Source organism: Acipenser ruthenus, chromosome 2, assembly GCF_902713425.1.
Source record: "Acipenser ruthenus chromosome 2, fAciRut3.2 maternal haplotype, whole genome shotgun sequence".
NCBI lineage: Eukaryota > Metazoa > Chordata > Actinopteri > Acipenseriformes > Acipenseridae > Acipenser > Acipenser ruthenus.
The window spans coordinates 60,504,865-60,523,376 of NC_081190.1; the positions used below are offsets into that span (position 1 = coordinate 60,504,865).

Here is an 18,512-nt window from a genome sequence, read left to right on the forward strand (position 1 = left end):
ACGGGTCTGTGTTTCACGTGTGATTTAAAAATGTAGATTTGTATTTAGGCACGAGGAGGGCACAAATCACTTCACGTGCTGGTTAAATGTAATATGTGAGCACGGGGTTGCACAGAATTAATTCACGTGCTGGGTTTCAAGTGAATAAGTAATTAGTAATTGAATCCCAGCACAGTATATATAGATGCACATTTCATTCAGTCGGGGTTGGGTGTTCGAGAGTGGAGAACGGGTGTGGAGAAGGAGAAACTAAATAGTGAAAGAAAGCGTAAATATTAGCGTTGTACTCACCGTGTTTGTTTGTCTCTCCATGCACCATTTGTTAAGTGTTTAGTACGTTTTGTTTGTCTATTTATTTTGGCGCAAGTGCCGTGTCCTGTTTTGTGCTTGTGTTTTTGTGTTTAAAACCTTTTATTTTCTGTTCTGTTTATTAAATGCTGAGCGCGATCACGCGCCCAGCTTCACCAAACCACATCTCTCTGTTTATTTATTTCCTGGCTCTGGTCTGACACCACCCACTCCGGCCGTCTTTGTGACAGGAACATATTGTGCATAAATGCCTCCAAACTGCAGTTGACTGTCTTCCTTTCGACATGGAGAGCTTCATTGTAAAGGTTTACAAATACTTTCATATCTACACGGTGCATGTTGAAGAGTTGAAAGGCTTCTGTCGATTTGTCGAAATCAAGTATTTCAAATTACTAGAGCATGGCAGCACACGATTACTCTCATTAGGACCAGCAATAGACAAGATGTAGTTGATTTTCGATGGGCTTTAAGCATATTTTCTTCAAATGCCCGACACTGCTAAAGAAGCTCTTTGATGATCCAGCCACTCAATTGTGGCCTTCCAAAAGATAACGATCGAGAAAAATGATTTGTCGGTGACAATTTGCGCTGCAAATACGTTCCCTGCATGTTCACTTATCGGAGAGGTTGGAGAAAGATTTGTCACACAGAAGAACCTACTGCACACACTTGTTGAATACGAACCAATGATGTAGTCGACAATTTTTACACAACATGCCTGTCCTACTTAGAGCGCTGGAGACCTGCCTTTGAGTGCACCAAAATGTTTGACTGGGCTCTGCTGAGGAATATGCCACAGTGGTCCAGTGCAAAATCAATTGTCTCCAGTTGTCTTTCAGACTGGAACCGTAAGAGAACGCCCGTCACCGAAAGGTGGCAGAAGACTTTGAGAGATGGGCCGTAATGCAGTACAATATGCAGATCTAGCCAAGGCTGTGGAATTTGTGCTGTGGCCTGGTACTAACGTGACTTTTCAATTATGAATGGTGTGTGGTCTCCTGAAAAATCACATTTCAATGTCTCCACCCTGAAGGCTGTCTTGTGCATCGGAGTTAACTTTTCTCTGGACTGTACTGCATTTGATGACAAGTTGCTGAAAAACAAGCAAACTCCCAGAAACATAGCACTGAGAATTACAACTGGTATCAAGCAGCTTCACACCCTGAATGAAAGCAGCAAGACAAGGAACAATGCCAGTAACTACTGAATTGTAAGTAAAATATATGAAACTATAACATATATTAACATATAAATATAATACATGAAACTGCCTTATCTGTTGTATTCCTTCTGCAAGTGAACTCCGCTGAGCACTGACCATCTCCTACCCAGTTTCCCGTTTTCAGTTTAGGGAAATATGGTCACCCTACAAAGACTGCATAAATTACTGGTGCTTTACTGTGAGCCATTATGAAAAACAGATGGTGTGCTGCAGATTTTCACAGCCAAGTTCCCTAAGGAATTAGAGACCGTCCCGGCTGCTCATGTTGGCCTTATACTCTATGGACAGTGTATTTGACAAGTGTATAAATACTGATATTGTATTTTCATGAGGTAGCTATTTTGCATGTGGTCATTTATAGTTAAGAATTTTATATAAACTTTAATTTGTTAACTATAATGATATGTATGATACCATGCTTTCATTTCCTTAATATAAAAGTAAATACTGAAGTAGATAAATAAAGTGATATATTTATTTTCCTTGTTACTGTATTTGTGGACTTGGAAGGGTTACTATTTTTGCATTATGTAGTGACATCAAATAATCCAAGTAACATGTTTCTTATTACCAAAAGCATCACTAAATCCAGAGAAAGACTACACATTTTATTAAAATAAAGTACCTGTGAGTTCATTCTCCCAGTGCTTCCTTATGAGCTCTCCTATAATTTCCACCACATCCCTCCAGACATCATCAAACACTTCAGCTGTGACGGCATCTTTGATACAAGCATTAGGCGAAACAGGAGGAACACCCCGGTTACATTTCTTTGGAATTTTTCTAAATTCCAAGCCCTCGTCATCACTAATCAGTACAAAAAAAAAGAAATACAGACAGACAGACAGGTAGGTAGGTTAATGGTCACCACTATAGTTTCATTCGATATGAGTTGAAAAGTTTCTTCACTCAAGCTGTAGACTTCTGCATTAAGTGCTTCTATCTACTGTATTCTTCACGCTGCATTATATTACAGTGTATAATATATTTGGGTTGCCTATTACTACACAATACCAACAACTGATTATTGAAATGCCTTTATTTACTTAAATTATCATAATGGGTTGTCTATTTCGGTATTACACTTAAACTGATAAAATGATAGCTAGACAGGCAGACTGTAACTTAGTTGTAACTTACATTTCTTTAGTATCAAAAGCAAAGTACTCCTCTATTTTCCCATCCACTTCATAAATCTCTTCCTCTAGGAAGGAGTAGAGGGAAGGGTCTGAACATGAAGTCTCTCTGGAGCCCAATGCACTGTGCACTGGGGAGTGTGTTGCAACCAGCTTCTGACCCCAAAGGCACAGCCTGTAAAATAAAGTGTAACATCTCCTTGCAAACACATTACAAAGAAAACAGACATCAGTAGTACTAAAATCGTTTAGGAAAAAATACCCACATTTGGTACAGACCTGCTGCTTCAAACTGCTACATCAACTCCCATGGAGTACACATGGTATTATACTGTATGTTCCAGAACACTTATGCATCTCTGCAAATACTGGCCATGTGCTGGTTCAACACACTCTTGTTACCCTCATTCTACAACATATTTCTCAAATGGAGCAGTAGGTATGCCAAGCCAAGAAATTCTCCTGACAGCAACGTTGACAATCTGTTCAACAGTATTCAGACGAACTCAGAAAATCTGTTCACTGTTTACTTAAGTGCTAATACCCCATCAGCCATAGACTCATATGTGGTAACTACAGGGCAAGGAGATAACAATCTTCAGAGAGGATAACATCCAAGATAAGATTGAGAAAGGGAGACTGTTCTCTCCTAGAACAAGCACGCCTGGTAGTTATAGCTATGGTATGATAAGGGTTTTGGTCTTTCCTTGTTCAGGGTCCTGTTTTTTTTAATAAAAAAAGAAGTGCTGCTTTCGCATTAGTCATTCAGCTTAGAGAGGCTGCTGTTGCTATGCTGTCAATAGACTCTTTATAACATTTGTTTTTCCAATACAGTATTATGGTAAAGAAAACTTGATTTACAATGCTATTTACTCCAAATCATCATCATCTCTTTCTTTTTGTTTTTACAACGGAAAAAAGCAACCAATAAAGTTACCTAACCAGAAAGATTATTTTTCAGTAATCCATTCCAGGATACAGCAGTACATTATTCATCCATAAACATCAAGCACTTATGATGTAAATGAGTGGAGTTTATAAAGCAGACAGAATGTATTAAGACATTTTATTTGTATACTTTGGTGAAAACTGCTAGATAAATAATGTGTTCTCCAATGTGGTTTGGCATTTTTAAGTAACTAGCAAATGCTATCTAAATGTTGACAGTGATGTGTGATCTCCCTCTATTCCCCAGCCACACTCTAATACCTTCCTCTGCCATCTGTCCAATTTTGAACCTCTGCCCCTGTCATAGGTATAAGTACAGTCAAAGGTGCACGGGTGACACTTATGTCTATACATGAGTATAAATAATTAATTATCAAGATCTCAAGATGATTTACCTTTAACTGCATGACTCTGAATTTCTAGCTGCATTGTCTTCTCACAATAATTTCCCTTTCCTGTCTGACAAAGTGATGTGATGTACAGATAAAAGCTAATACTGTTGTTCTCTTTGAACCATTTCAGGTCTGTATCCTACACAACAGAATCAAGGTATTTTCTGAATAGTATGTGCTTACTGAGCAAACATCTTTAAGTTGTCCAAAATATTTTGTCAATGTAATAGCATAAAAGATATGGCATTTACTCTTTCATGTCATTGGTGCTGTCCAGGAAGCTTGGTGATGGAATTGTTTTAGAACTGGATGTTCTCTTCTGAACGTGCTGAAATCCTTCATCTCTTGGTAATACTAACTGGCTTCCCAAAATCCTACAGAGAGCCAAATGAAGAGACATTAGTATACTATTGCTGTTGACTTAGTAATCAACAATGATATACTTCTTACCTAGCAAATTGTTTAACGTTATGAATTTAATAGAAATATCCATCTGATGGTGGCACATTTTTCTGCTTTGACAATGTAGATTTGCAACATCATCTAAGGCTGTATCATGAGCATGGTACTATGGTTACAGTAATCACATTTGCCACTAAGCCAACCAAAGACAGAGCAGAGAAGATGGACGATTAAGCTGTTTTTTCTCTACCAAACGAACTATTCAAAAGCACAGACATCAAAAAAGAGCATTCAAAATGTGAATCTGAATGCAAGAAACATTTTTTTTTCAAATAACACATTTAAAAAAAAAAAAGGATCTTCTGAAAGGATTCACAATTTCAGTAAAAAAGGTATGTATTTTAATTTGAAAATAAACCATTAAACCCTAATGGCTACCCAATACTATATAGACCAAGCCCATCTTTCACTAAATGTTCTGCTAGTCTTTCTCTCCTGCTTCTCCAGTGCCTCCTTTGCAACTGTATCTTTCTCCTGAGGGTCGGTGGCCCTCCATTACCCGGCCTTGATTGATTCCTGACAGACGTCTGAGATCGCACCTCAATTGAGGACGGCTCCTGCTGGTCCAGGCGAAATTCTGGGCCAGTCTAATCATCCCACATTACAATATGAAAAAAATATAAATCTGTACAGTAGGCCTATACAGTATACAGTACAGTAGTAAAATCAAATGAACACCTAGCACCCTTTCTTTTTACTTTAGCCTGTAGGCTACCGGTATGGTAACACAAAATAAACCACACTGCTGCACTGTACACATTGGTGTACAATGCGAATATAAGATTGTTTAAAATTGAAACTAAATGATTTTAGCAAGATATTATTATTATTATTATTATTATTATTATTATTATTATTATTATTATTATTAACTTGGTAGCCTAGACAGTTAACACATAATAGATAATGGTGCCGCATTGACAAGTTATGATACTTACAGGAGAACAGTCAATTCTCGTTAACACGAATTTCAAGGGACCAGCAACAAATTTAGCATCATACCACTAATTCGTATTATCATGAGTAGTCTATAAGCCGAATGTACACTGTCAGTTTTTATTGAAGTTAGTCAGTGGTGCAGTGCTAAAAGATGCTTAGAATGAGCTGGAGGGATTAGTGGCACATGTGTGTAGTCTATTGCTCCAGCACGTTGGGGAAACCAGAAATGTCACAGAAATTTGTTTTCAAGGCTTGTAAGTACACCCTGCTTTCAGGGAAAAATAGGTATTTGGGTGTTCGCCTCAAAAATGCATTGCGCAAAACTGGCAACGCATGAGAAAAAGCAGACTGGGAAATGTCAGCAGCAGCTGTCACAGTCCCCTGAAAGCACCCAGAGGCAAAATAATTGAGGGTGGACAATAGTTTGACCACTGCAGGGATAGCATGGCTTCTCTGAGTGACAGGCTCCAGGTCATCTTTTAAATCAGACAGCAGCTCAAGAATTATATGGCTGCCGAGCCTGTACTTGTGCTTAATTTAGTCTTCATTTAAATCTAAGCGGGTATTGCAGGTACAAAATACCCTTTCTCTTCTCATCCTACAAATCACTTGTTCTTGCTGAAGATGATGTCTCCTTCTTGTTGCAATCACAGCAGCCATGGTTAGGTGATAGTGTTTTTCATACTGCCTTTTAAAGGTTTGCTAATTGCGACTGTTTAAAGCATGCTTTCAAAAGTTCTTAACAAATTGATGCAATTGTAAGTGCAGCAAATGCCGGCAGCTTTAGTACATCTCATTATATCTCACCTGAGATGGGGTGAATGCTTGGTCCACTCTTTACATTCCATCTGTAGGCCTTGTGTTCTGGAACTCACCTTGCCTTCAAATAACATCTCAGCAACATCCCATAACAGCTGGTGGACTTTTTGGGTGTTAACCCTATCAAACTCCTGAAATCAAAGGGGGGGGGGGGGGGGGGGGGATTAGAGACTTGAAAGAAAAATTGAAATCTGCAAAAATCTAATCATCAAAGTCGCACAATTGCTTACATCATCTCTCCAAGAGTAAACTGAGCTTCTTTCAGTAGACAGACCAGTTGCATAACTCTGGATTCCAGACCATGAGTTATTGAGACCTACTTGTGTAGTCTGACCACTTGATGACACAGAAGCTGAGCAGTCACTGAGGGGACAAGTATAAAAATAATCAAATTACATGGTAAATCAGTACTTTACATTGTACTTGAAAATGTTAAATGATTACCCCTTACTTCTCAGTGTCAGTGGCACTATTAATACAATTGATGCTTTTCTAATTTACTAGTTATAGTCCCATGGGGTGGATTTGCTTTCACATGTCATCTAACCATCTTTTGTGTTCTAATTTAGTGTATATGTTGGCAAACCCAAACACCTTGACTTATTTAATGCTCTGGCCTCATGTATTGCTGCACAAGGCCCTGTCACCAACATTACTGTTTTGTTTTCAGAGACTTTTCATTTGCAGTAGCAATACGATCTTCATAAGGCAAAATTACATTTTGAGTGCTAGGGATTGAAATAGGTTTGGAAGCAATCCCCCAGTGGATTTTTGACCCCGGACGTTGATCTTCATCGTGCTTTAGAAAATCTGTTTTTCTTTTGCAAACACCATAATTCAGAGCACTTCTAAGTAATAAGAAGTCGCAAAACAAACAGTATGTACAATACTAACTGATAAAGAGCTACACTAAGTGAATGTTTGGCAAGGCAAGGGGCGTTCTCAAATGCTTTATATATTATACTGCTCTAAAAACAAGTGGAAATAAAAAAATGAAATACCTATGGTAACTTTCAATAGCTCCCAGAACATGTTTTGTAAAGAGTGTAGGAAGAGAACCGACCGTCTTCCCATGAAAATGATGGTTTGGGATTCCTTTGTAGAGTCCCTTTCTGAAAAGAATAACGGCAGAGTTAAAATAATGTATGCTTGGAACTCATTTTTAATTTCAAAGATTTATCTAAAGCATTACCAAATTAGCTACATTTTGTTTAAGTGCATTTATTTGCAATGTCTATAATAAAATGTTAGGAAACTATTTTCTATAAATTTGATGAAATGGTGAGCAATTTTATAAATGAAAATAAGAAACAGCAAGTTCAGTTTGATTTTAGTTCTATTTTTTTCCAGTCAAGCTTTATAATAATAATAATAATAATAATAATAATAATAATAATAATAATAATAATAATAATAATAATAATAATAATAATAATAATATGTGAAAAAAAATGAAATAGGCATGCTTATCAGGGTTGAAATTAAAACGGTCATCTAATTTGCATGTGAAAATCCCAATTTTTAATTATCCATACGTTGGAAATGAATCATGAGAATACAGAAATTAACATAATAAAGGTTGAGTTAGTATTGCAAATTGAAATGTTTTGAGGCAATGTGGATGTTGTCTTTCTGGTAATTATTAACCATGATATTGCAATGTGAAGGTCATTTCATTAACTGTTTTAAGCAGTTAATGTTTTTTAGTAAAAAAAAAAAACATTTACCTTAAAATTAATTTCTGTACACTAATACCAGACTGCTGTTTCAGTGAATTATATATATATATATCTAAAAGATACTGACTTCAAATCTTTCAAAACCAAAAGAGACAATTTTAGGCAAATAGGAAAAACAGATGTTTTTTACTCTGTGAATCCACAAATTCAAAGAATAAACCTTGTGCCCCACTTTGCTGCTTCCCGCATTGATATTAATATTAATATTACAATGATTGCTTTGTGCCCATAGCCATGGCAGTGACACAACGTAGATGTGATATAAATTTGATCAAATCCTTATGGATAAAAAATTAATATGCCAACTCCTGCTTTGCAATCCTTAAATCAGCTGCCAGTTGAGGGGGTGTAAAAATATCCATATCTGTGCCTGACTAACAATGTCTGTGCTACTGCATATATTTCCTCATAGACATTTACTCTGCTAGCCCCAAGCCCTAGTTTTGCATCTTCAACCCAGTATCCATATGGAAAAAAATCTACTCCCCTGTAATGTCAGAGGTAAAAACATACTAAAAAACTCTAAATATAATAGAAAATTCAATATTTTTTGAAACATTTGCAACAGTAATTGCTGTGTGTGTGGGATAACTTAATATTTATTCTTATTGTGTATTCCTACTTTATTTTGAAAGTAATTGTTGTAAGTGACTTCAGCCCTGGGTTGTTTATTTTGGCAGGGGGCCCACAGAGCAATGCAAGGAACTTTGTGCTCCTATCGCTTATGTAAGAACATGACCTGGATGCTTAAGCAACCTCTACTGGTCAGACACCCAGCAAGGCGAGGCAGAGACTAGCCTTGCTGGGCTTCAACTGTAACTTAGCAACATTGATTAGGTTTGGAGGGTGAAAAAATATTGATATGGGGATACAGTGGTGAGGCGATGTCTTTAAATTCACAATTTGGGCCCCATTGTGAGCGGAGGAAGTGACCTTTGTACAACTGAATGGTTTAAACAACCACATTTATAAGCCATGTGACATTTCCCAGCAGAGTTTACATGCAGCTGATAAAAACTGAGTTTAAATGGAAGGCTAATCAATTAGACTGTTAACTGCCTAAACATACAAACTGCTATTCAAGGTGAGTGCCAGCTTTTACACGTCAGATTAAAATGTTCTTTAATCCACCTGGCACTTACAGCATTAAAAATTCAAGTGGTACAAGGCAGGGGCACAATTATATGGAAATGATGAATAATGTAAATGACATCTGCTCCTGTTTGAATATTATGTTAACTAAGATGAGGTGTTTTGTTAACAAAACACACATGTCAAAAAATCACATAACAAACAATAAAAACATACATAGTTTTGAGATATTAATATTTATTTGTTGGCTACTATAGTTAGATTTGTAATATTAAAAAAAAAAACTGTCGTAACAGAAAATAGGTTTGATTACAAACAGCTACTGTAGCACAGACGTCTTTAGGGATGTAAATAAAGCACGAGCAGGCAATATTCCTGTCTAATTTTATGATGTTACTGAAATGAGCTGAAGTTTTTATTCCATATGTATCCCCCTGATATTTTTGCCACTTTCCCTGCTACCTGTATATGAAATGTCAACTACATCCCTGAGCCTGTGTAGAAAGAAAGCTATGAAATTAAGGTCACAATCAATCTGTTAAATTTACAATGAGTTTATTTAATTGCATGATAAAAAGAAGAAGAAGAAATGTAAAGATGGCGTACTAATAACAAAATAAGACCATCAGATATCTATGTAAAGAACAATATTTAAATGCAAAATAAAATCATGAAGAAGGGTGAACGAAGACAGTGGGGAACAACCTTTTATATGAAACTTCAAAGTAGAGAACCTTTTTTTTGTAGATGTAGTAAAATAAAATAAAATAGATCACCAGTGTACATAAATTAGATCATTATCAGCTGATAATGCTGACAGCTTTTATGTCCTTGAATAAATGTCACTTACCCAATGATAACGAGGTCCAGGTCCCTGTTCACATCACCAGTTTTACAGCAGTCGCAGGATAAACCAGGAGAACCCACCAGAGTGGCAGTAGCAACACGCATTAGGGCAGTAGGTACTCAAATGCAATACAGCATGTCTAAAATAGACACTGGTCTCCCATTAACAGCCACTGCCCTACACTAGGGTACAGTGTGTATTTGTTATCATCTGTTTCCAACACTGCCATTCTAAAGTTGCTGAAATATGACCCTTTCTTCTTGGAGAAGTGGGTCTTTTTGCAGTTTTTAAAAGTACACCAGGATAAGGTTATCAGTGTGATATATAGAGGCAATACCTCTTTCTCTGGATTCTCATTCTGCTACAAAATTCCTAAAGACTGCATACAAGAACCAAGCACTTCTCTTTGTCTTGGCAAAGCATCTGCAGCAAGGAACCAGCCCACTCTGACTCACACGGCTGGTACTCAGAGTACGCCACAGTAAACGAGCTAGGCTTTTATTACCCTCCCACAAGCCTTCAAGCTCAACAGCAGGACCACAACAGCAGTAGAGAAAGAGGAAATAACTCAGACTTGTTCGTCTGTGAAAATAAAATGTGGAACATAAGCTGTTGGAAAGCTCCTGTACCTAGGCACAGAGGTATTAGAGCTGGCATGGAAAATACACGAGGGACATGAACAACTAAAGTTCAATAACTTTGTAAGCTGCTGGGTTTTTATGTTTCAACTGTTGTTAGAAGTAAAATCAGGCTTTTATTTAATTTCAGATCTTTTTTTTTTTTTTTTTTTTTTTTTTTTTTTTTAAATAACCCAATACTTTACTGAATTAGGAGATTATTTTATTCATTAGCAAAACAACCAAATGTAGACATTTTGAGGGTTTACGCAAATTATACTGAGTGTTCCCTGAACAGTCACAGAAACAGACTTACTGTTATATTTATAGTCTATCATAAATAAAACAGAAAACACAGTCAAATACTGGTCTGTCACACGGAGGGCTTTGTGGTGACGTCACACCAGGAAATGAATGGACACAGTACTACGGGGTATGAAGCGCTGGTGCGCACGTTTAATGATAAATAAAATGTTTAAACAGAAAACAATAACACTTTTCAAAAGTGAACGGCACAGTGGCCCAAACAGACAAAGAAGGTATCGTGCTGGTGTAAAACCAGCACGGGTAGCAATTGTTTTCTATATTATTCTTTTTACCTCAGGACTCACGTTTCGTGTTCCGCCTCTGAACACACTAACCCTGTTCAGCCAAAGCTGGTTTTTATACATGTGACCGTACCTCCAGATAAGTAATAAATGAATCAATCTGGAGACAGTCACATTCTGCACGAGTTTAGCATGGATGGGGAATTTTAACCCCATCCATGCTGGAAAATAATTAACAACAAAACAACGTTCAAACAAAAGACAGTAGCTTTAAATAATAATACAACAAATAGAAATACAAAATAACAGAAAAGTACGCACAGGGGTGGGGGAGTACATAGTCTATTAAGGATTCACATAAAGTAAATTTTACAGAAGCACAGACATGTAACTGCATGGTGTTTGAACGTTGCATGACGTCAGGCTTAGTTGTTCTCGGGGTGGGGGGTCTACAGGGGAACTGAAATCATGTTTTCATCCTAACTACCAGAGCAGAACATGAAAAGAGACTGTTGTTGTGCTGACGCCCACTCTCAAGAGATTTGAAATATAATCAGGATTCTGAGCACCATTTCTGTTTTAATAAGGTAACTGGGACACTTTAAGCCATAGGATGCACTGATCCTTTGCATTTCCATGATGTCATGCAGGTATAATGAGATTATGTCTGCATCCCTGGGTTACATATGTTAAGTACTGAACATCACCCTCAGAATTCTATCAATAAAGTATTCAGTTAATACCTTCATTGTATCGATAGAATATAACATCCAATTGAGGTTTAAATAGAAAAATAGCAACTGTAACTGTCTGAATGGCTCACTTTGATGTGATTTCTACCACTGAAGATGATGCACAATTTATAGCATAATAAGCTTCTACTGTATGCTAATGTTTCCATGAGGGTTTCTACTGTAACCAAAAGAAATAGCTCTTTTTAAATGTATGTTACTGTTTTGATTTGAACACACTTTTACAGACACTGTGGCTGTTGCCTGATTACTTTGCAGTATGGTTTGAAAAAGGTGCAAAATAATACACAACACATTTTAAGAAAACACATTCAAAATAAGTAATGACAGTGAAGTTATTTATTTGTTATGGGGCCATTCCTCATTTGCTGCATTAAAATTGATCATGTACGATTCCAAGAAGTAACGACAGTATATACATAAGAGACCTAAAACAAAAAGGTAAAGGAAATTCTTTTTCCTATCTAACATGCCACTTGCCAACATATTGTATGTATTTATTGTTTAATTTACAATGAGAAATCATTGTCATAGACCATCCCCAGATCCAGTTATAAACTTGGTTCATATAAGACAAACCAGATTTAACGCACAGTATTCATTACCCTATAGTTAATGTCTTCAAAAGCTAATAGTACTTTAAAATCTGTGTCACATGGCTACTTTACATTTAAATTAGATTATAAATGCAGTATTTCACTTAGTTTACAAAATTTCAATTAAAATAAATGTAATATTGTGATGACATACGTCTATAAACATCTGAAATGTTTGAGCTGGAATTGGATTGGGGGTTTAATCAGATTCAATGCATACTGTAGGTTCAGAAACATTGATTCCTAAGAACTGGATTAAGTTTAGCATGTAGGCCTGAACATTTGTGTTTGGAATCAAAACGATCAATTACAAAAGCATTGATTCCATTGGCATGTAAACCTAATAAGTGAGAAAGCTGTATAATACAATATTATGCCTTTATTCAATAGCAGTTTTTGGTAGAGAGGAAATAACTGTACAAGAAGGCTAAAATATATGTATATTAAATAGGCCTATGTCATTAAACAAAATCATGATGTAGAGATGTTGATAAGATGACTACTGTATGAGGCACTTTCACTTTAACATAAAATGGGATGGTCCATGATTAAACATTTGTCTCTTGAAATAGAATAATGTTGACTGGAAATATACATCATTCTTATATATATATATATATATATATAAGAGCATACATACTGTATCATACACATCTCATTTCCTTGTTTGTGAAATGTGGAGAAAATCTCCCACCATTAAATATTAAGCAAGGCTGAACAAATACAAATGCTTTAATTAACTGGTTCTGTGAAAAAAACTAATTAGGAGCTGAGTGAAGGTTTTAATGCCTTGTGGGAGTAATGAGGAAGCATAACACTGAAAGCGGATCGGGTATCGCTGAAAGTGCAAACACTAAATAAATGTACTGGACCAAGTCCACAGGTTCATAAAAAATATATCGGCATCATGGATACAGAAAAGCCAAGGTAATTGAAATGGTTCTGGTTTTCTATAGGCCTTTATACAATAAACAAAGGCACAGTGATTTCACGGTATGAGCGTACGTGACTTTTGCTGATGTACTTTCATTAGAAAGAGCAATGTCTTGTTACAGTAATATATTATAGATAGAGCTTGAAGTTTTCGGTTTCTTTTTTTTAAAAACCTGTAAACCTGGGTTTTGGCAGCATAGTTTAAATAATGTCAATCATGCACGACTTTCTTTCATAAAGAAAATGCTTTTCAGAAGGCAGGCAGTGTGCAAAGATATTGCTACTGACCAATCATCAATTTTTGTGGATCTACGTAATAGAATACACTCTGTTTCAGTTAGCAACTGTGCATTATCACGTTCAACAAGGCCATTTAATTGTAACATGTTGATCCACATAGATTATTAAAATCTTTACTAATCATGTTTTATTATCTAGTCACAGTAGAAAAGTGATATACAGTAGTGACTCTAGTTACAATTCTAAACAAATGTGATCTTTTTGATAAAAGAAAGAGGTGTGCATATATGGGGACACCTGTAAAGCTTACTGAAATCCCACAAAGAAAGGACAACTATACATAAAACATTGGCTTATGCAAAAGTTTATTATCCACTTCTGGAAATATAACAGTGGATACATTTTACTGACATTTGACCTCAATTACTCCCATGAAACTATTATATTACCCTTTGTAACGGAGAGTGCATTCCCCTCTCAATCAGAAGGCTACAGACAGCTTTCAGAACCTGAACTAACTGAGACAAAAGAGCCATTTGAAAATATGGGTTCTTTAAAATGGCCAGCCAGAAAGAGTGTGGAGGAGGAGTGTATGGTAAGTGAGCTATTATGGCTCGTAGCGGATATTTACTATATAGGTTAGTATATAAATTAATTATAGCATCTCAAAATAAAATATTATGTAACTCTTGTCAGGCAATGTAAATAAATTCAATTAAAATACCAAGATTATGGGGCTCCCGAGTGGCACATCCAGTAAAAGCACTTGCGTAGAGTGCAGGATGCACCCTATAGTCTGGACGTTGTCGGTTCGAGTCCTGGCTATTCCTTTGCCGACCGAGGACGGGAGCTCCCAGGGGGCGGCGCACAATTGGCTGAGTGCTGCCCGGGGGGAGGGAGAGTTAGGTCAGCTCACCGTGCACCAGTGACCCCTGTAGTCTGGCCGGGCGCCTGCAGGCTTGCCTGTAAGCTGCCCAGAGCTGCGTTGTCCTCCGACGCTGTAGCTCTGGGTGGCTGCATGGTGAGTCTGCAGTGTGAAAAAAGTGGTCGGCTGACGGCACATGCTTCGGAGGACAGCGTGTGCTCGTCTTAGCTGCTCCCGAATCAGAGTGGGGTGGTAGCTATTAAATTGGGGAGAAAACAACAAAAAAAAAACAAATTGGCGACTACTAAATTAAAAAAAATACCAAGATTAACAATATTCAATATATCCTTTTTATGTTCGTAGTATACAGCTAATTTAATATTTTAAACAATATTCCCCATTAACTTAATAGGTATCATAACACAGCTTTTAACCTCCAAAAATAAAATCAGATTACTCAGTTTAAAAGTACAATTACTTTTGTTTATGTCAACATTACAAAAGTTCTATGCACCAAAAAATAAAATAAATCGTCATATAGTTACCAAACTTTAATGATTTAGAAATTGGTTTAAAAGAGTCTCGTAACAAAGTTCTAGCGGTTCCAAAGATTTTGCAAAGTCCAAAGAATGATCTGGTTCCCAATGGTTTAAACTAGGGGTCTCCAATCCTGGTCCTGGAGGGTCGGTGTCCCTCCTGGTTTTTGCTTCAACTGTACCCCAAATTACTTAACTGGACCAATTAAGTGCTTATTAGAAGATTTCAAAACTTAGCGCAAGAACTAAATGTATGGGATGCGTGGCATATCAGAAATCCAAATGTTAAAAATGTACATTTTTGTCGCATAGACACAAAATATACTCTCGTATTGACTACCGGTATATTTTTATTTCCCCAAATATCTTTATATTTCCCCAAATATGTTATCTCCACGGATATACTGCAAATTCTTATATCTGATTCCTGATTCCTAAATAATTTTTAAAACATCTGGCTGAAGGTTTGAGAAACTTCCTAGAAACGAACTCTGATCCTCATTATGGGAGGTGACTAAATGCTTTATTAGAGGCTGCTGTACCTCATTTGCTTCAAATCTGAATGAAACACGGAATAAACACATTCTCAAGAGAGTAATTTCCTGGAAAGTAAGGCAAGGCTATTAGCCACTCTGAAGAGTGGATTTAAAAACCTCACTAGTACAAGAGCAGAATTCCTGGTACATAAGACAAGGCAGCTTTATTATGAACAAGTAGAATGGCCGAGTAGATTACTTGCACCGAGGGTAAAACAATCCGAACATTTAGCTTCTATTGATGCAATTAGGACTGCAATGGTGTCTTGCTTTCTAAACCTGAGCAGATCAATAACGTTTTTCAAGTATTTTATTTACAACTTTACACCTCTGAAGCTGGTGCAGATCCACTTAAAATCAGGGATTTCTTAAACCTCACTTGAATTAACTAGCTTACCCCCGTTGCCGAACTGAATTGAAATTAAGTACGCGTTAGAGCCGCACTTCATTATATTTCATGAACCAATTGATTTCACACTGGCGAACTGAAGAGCGCCACACTTATTCCAAAGCAATCTCCCACAATGCAGCGTAGTAAGTAATGACAAAACCAGGAAGTGAGTGAGTGTGAATGTATGTGTTTGTTTACGTTTGTTATCGTTATTTTGCAATTGTACCAATGAAAACATTTACCCAGTCTATCACATATCCTTCCCTGTTCTAGCTAGCAAGTTAGATATGGATTCAAGTGATACCAGATGCCGAATCATTATTTAGATTCTCCAAGAGAGAAAGAAAAGAAGAAAGTTGAGGGTTATTCTCAAGATGATGGTGGCGACAAGAAATATCTTCATGAAATGCTTAATTACAAGTGTGAGACTCAGAACTGGTTGCTCCTCGTTCTGAGGGAGCTGACATGATTGATTCTGGTGGTAATAGGTGATCAGTGTTGCATTGTGGGACACACGGTACTCTTTAGCATATCATTTGCATTTATTAGCATTAAGTACAGTTAAGTACAGTTTGCTGCTGGAGCGCCGTATGAAACCAAGGTGCACCAGAGGCGCTCGGAGCGGCAGAGGAAGGTGCACTTCATACAACAATCCTACTGCGTGCGTGCAGACAGGGTCAGTAATATCCACCCAATTTGCTCTGGGAAGAGGGACATCACAGGGATGTCCTTTGTCACCATTATTATTTGTCCTCTCATTAAAACTACTGGCACAGGCCATATGACAGTGTACCGGCTTTGCACCCATTAATATATACAGGGATCTAAACATTATATTTCCCTTCATACCGATGATATCCTGCTGTTTCTTTCTAATGTATCTAGCTCAGTCCCTCATGCTTTGAATTTATTTGATGATTTTGGTAGATTCTCCAGATATAAAATAAATGGTCTAAATCTATTTTTATGCCTCTGAAACTTTCAGCTAAGAATATCTGTCTCCCACCTCATATCCATATTCAACCACAGCTCACAGGTTTTACCTACCTGTGTATTTAGATATCCCCCAATTTAGCAAAGAAAATATGGTAAAATTAAAACAGATTTGGCAAGATAGTCTCCCTTACAGATCACAATACATGGTAGGATCTCTATTATAAAAATGAATATATTCCCTTGCATTCATTTTTTTTTCCATGCTTCCTATCTCACTCTCACATAAATATCTGGAACAAATTAACCTCATATTAACTGGTTTTATCTGGAGGGACAAGAGGCCAAGAATTTGACTGATGACCTTGCAGCTCCCCCTAAAACTTTGGGTGGTTTCGCTGTGCCTAATTTTAAATATTACTATTGGGCCTTCTAGCTAAGGGTTTTTAAATCATGGCTGGATTCAAGTGCGACAGCTTTGTGGCGACCAATTGAAGAAGCCTTAATTAAACCAATTAGAATCGCTTATTTTCTGCCCCTAAAAATTGGGCCCAATTATTTCAAACTCATTGGATATATGGAAGAAAGTTGATTGTTTTCTTGGCAACCCTCCGAATTCCATAAGCTCTCACCTATTTGGAATAATTTCCATCTACTGACAGGCTTTCAGCCTTTTATCCACCCACCCTGGTCCACAAGAAATACACATATTTTAAGGGACACTTTTGATGACAGAGGCCACACGTTCCAGGATCTTGGGGAGACATTTGCTTCCTAGTTTTTCCTACTTTTTGTATCCTAGACACCGCACTGCCTTCTCACCCTGTGGTTGATTTACTTTTGTTGACAGTTACGACAAGAGTTCTAGTCTCCTCTCTTTATGATTATTTATGTCCTATAATACCAGCTCTCTCCCAGTAACCACAATTTGGGACAGAGAATTAGACAGGTTGGGTGACAGTCCTGACTGGGAGGTGGTACAGGACAATATTTTTACATCCTCAAAGAATTTAGCACACCAACTGATTTATTTTAAACTTGTACATAGAAGCTATGCAACGCCTTACCGCCATTTTCAGATGAAGATTGCTCCGGACCCCCTCTGTCACAGATGCATTCTGGGAGCAACTGGTACTTATTTACATATGTTTTGGGAGTGCCCTGATATTGAACGTTTCTGGACATATGTGGTTACTGTTCTCTCTGAAGTGACAGGAGTAGAGGTGCTGCTCAATCCCTAACTGCTCCTTCTCGGTGACGATTCCCAAATCACTGTTAACCTTCAGGAACAGCAACTTTTGTTTGCAGGACTAACAGCAGCTAAAAAAAAACATCTTACAGGCCTGGGTGGAGAGCGAGATACCGTGGTTGTATTCTTATGGAGAGAAGCACTGCCAAACTACATCATGCCCGTGTAAAGAAGGTGACTGCCTGCTCTGCCGTTTTTTCTTTTATTAAGAATATGTTTTTATAGTCTCTTTTTTGTTTGTTTAATGTATATGTGTGGGTTTTTCTCTTTTTTTTTTGAGACTCACACTGCTTTCTTGTTGTATATATTTATTTTTTCTTGTCGGTTTTTGTATTCTTTGGAAAAAACTTAATAAATAAAGGATGGTGACTAGTGGGTGAAGGGTTTGTTTTTCAACATGATAATGACCCT

The 18,512-nt window shown here is 37.1% G+C and overlaps 1 protein-coding gene across 1 annotated transcript in view; it reads right to left on the reverse strand.

Moving 5' to 3' along the window:
* The window catches only part of LOC131700504 (protein FAM149A-like), a 35,848-nt gene extending 25,474 nt beyond the window's left edge, over positions 1-10,374 (reverse strand). The window contains exons 1-7 of the mRNA XM_058998104.1: positions 9,909-10,374; positions 7,229-7,339; positions 6,458-6,590; positions 6,216-6,358; positions 4,259-4,381; positions 2,672-2,842; positions 2,157-2,338 (exon numbers count right to left, since the gene is read on the reverse strand). Coding sequence (XP_058854087.1) covers positions 2,157-2,338; positions 2,672-2,842; positions 4,259-4,381; positions 6,216-6,358; positions 6,458-6,590; positions 7,229-7,339; positions 9,909-10,009 — 964 coding nt within the window. The 5' untranslated portion in view covers positions 10,010-10,374. The remainder of the gene's footprint in view (positions 1-2,156; positions 2,339-2,671; positions 2,843-4,258; positions 4,382-6,215; positions 6,359-6,457; positions 6,591-7,228; positions 7,340-9,908) is intronic.
* Between the last annotated feature and the right edge of the window lie 8,138 nt (positions 10,375-18,512).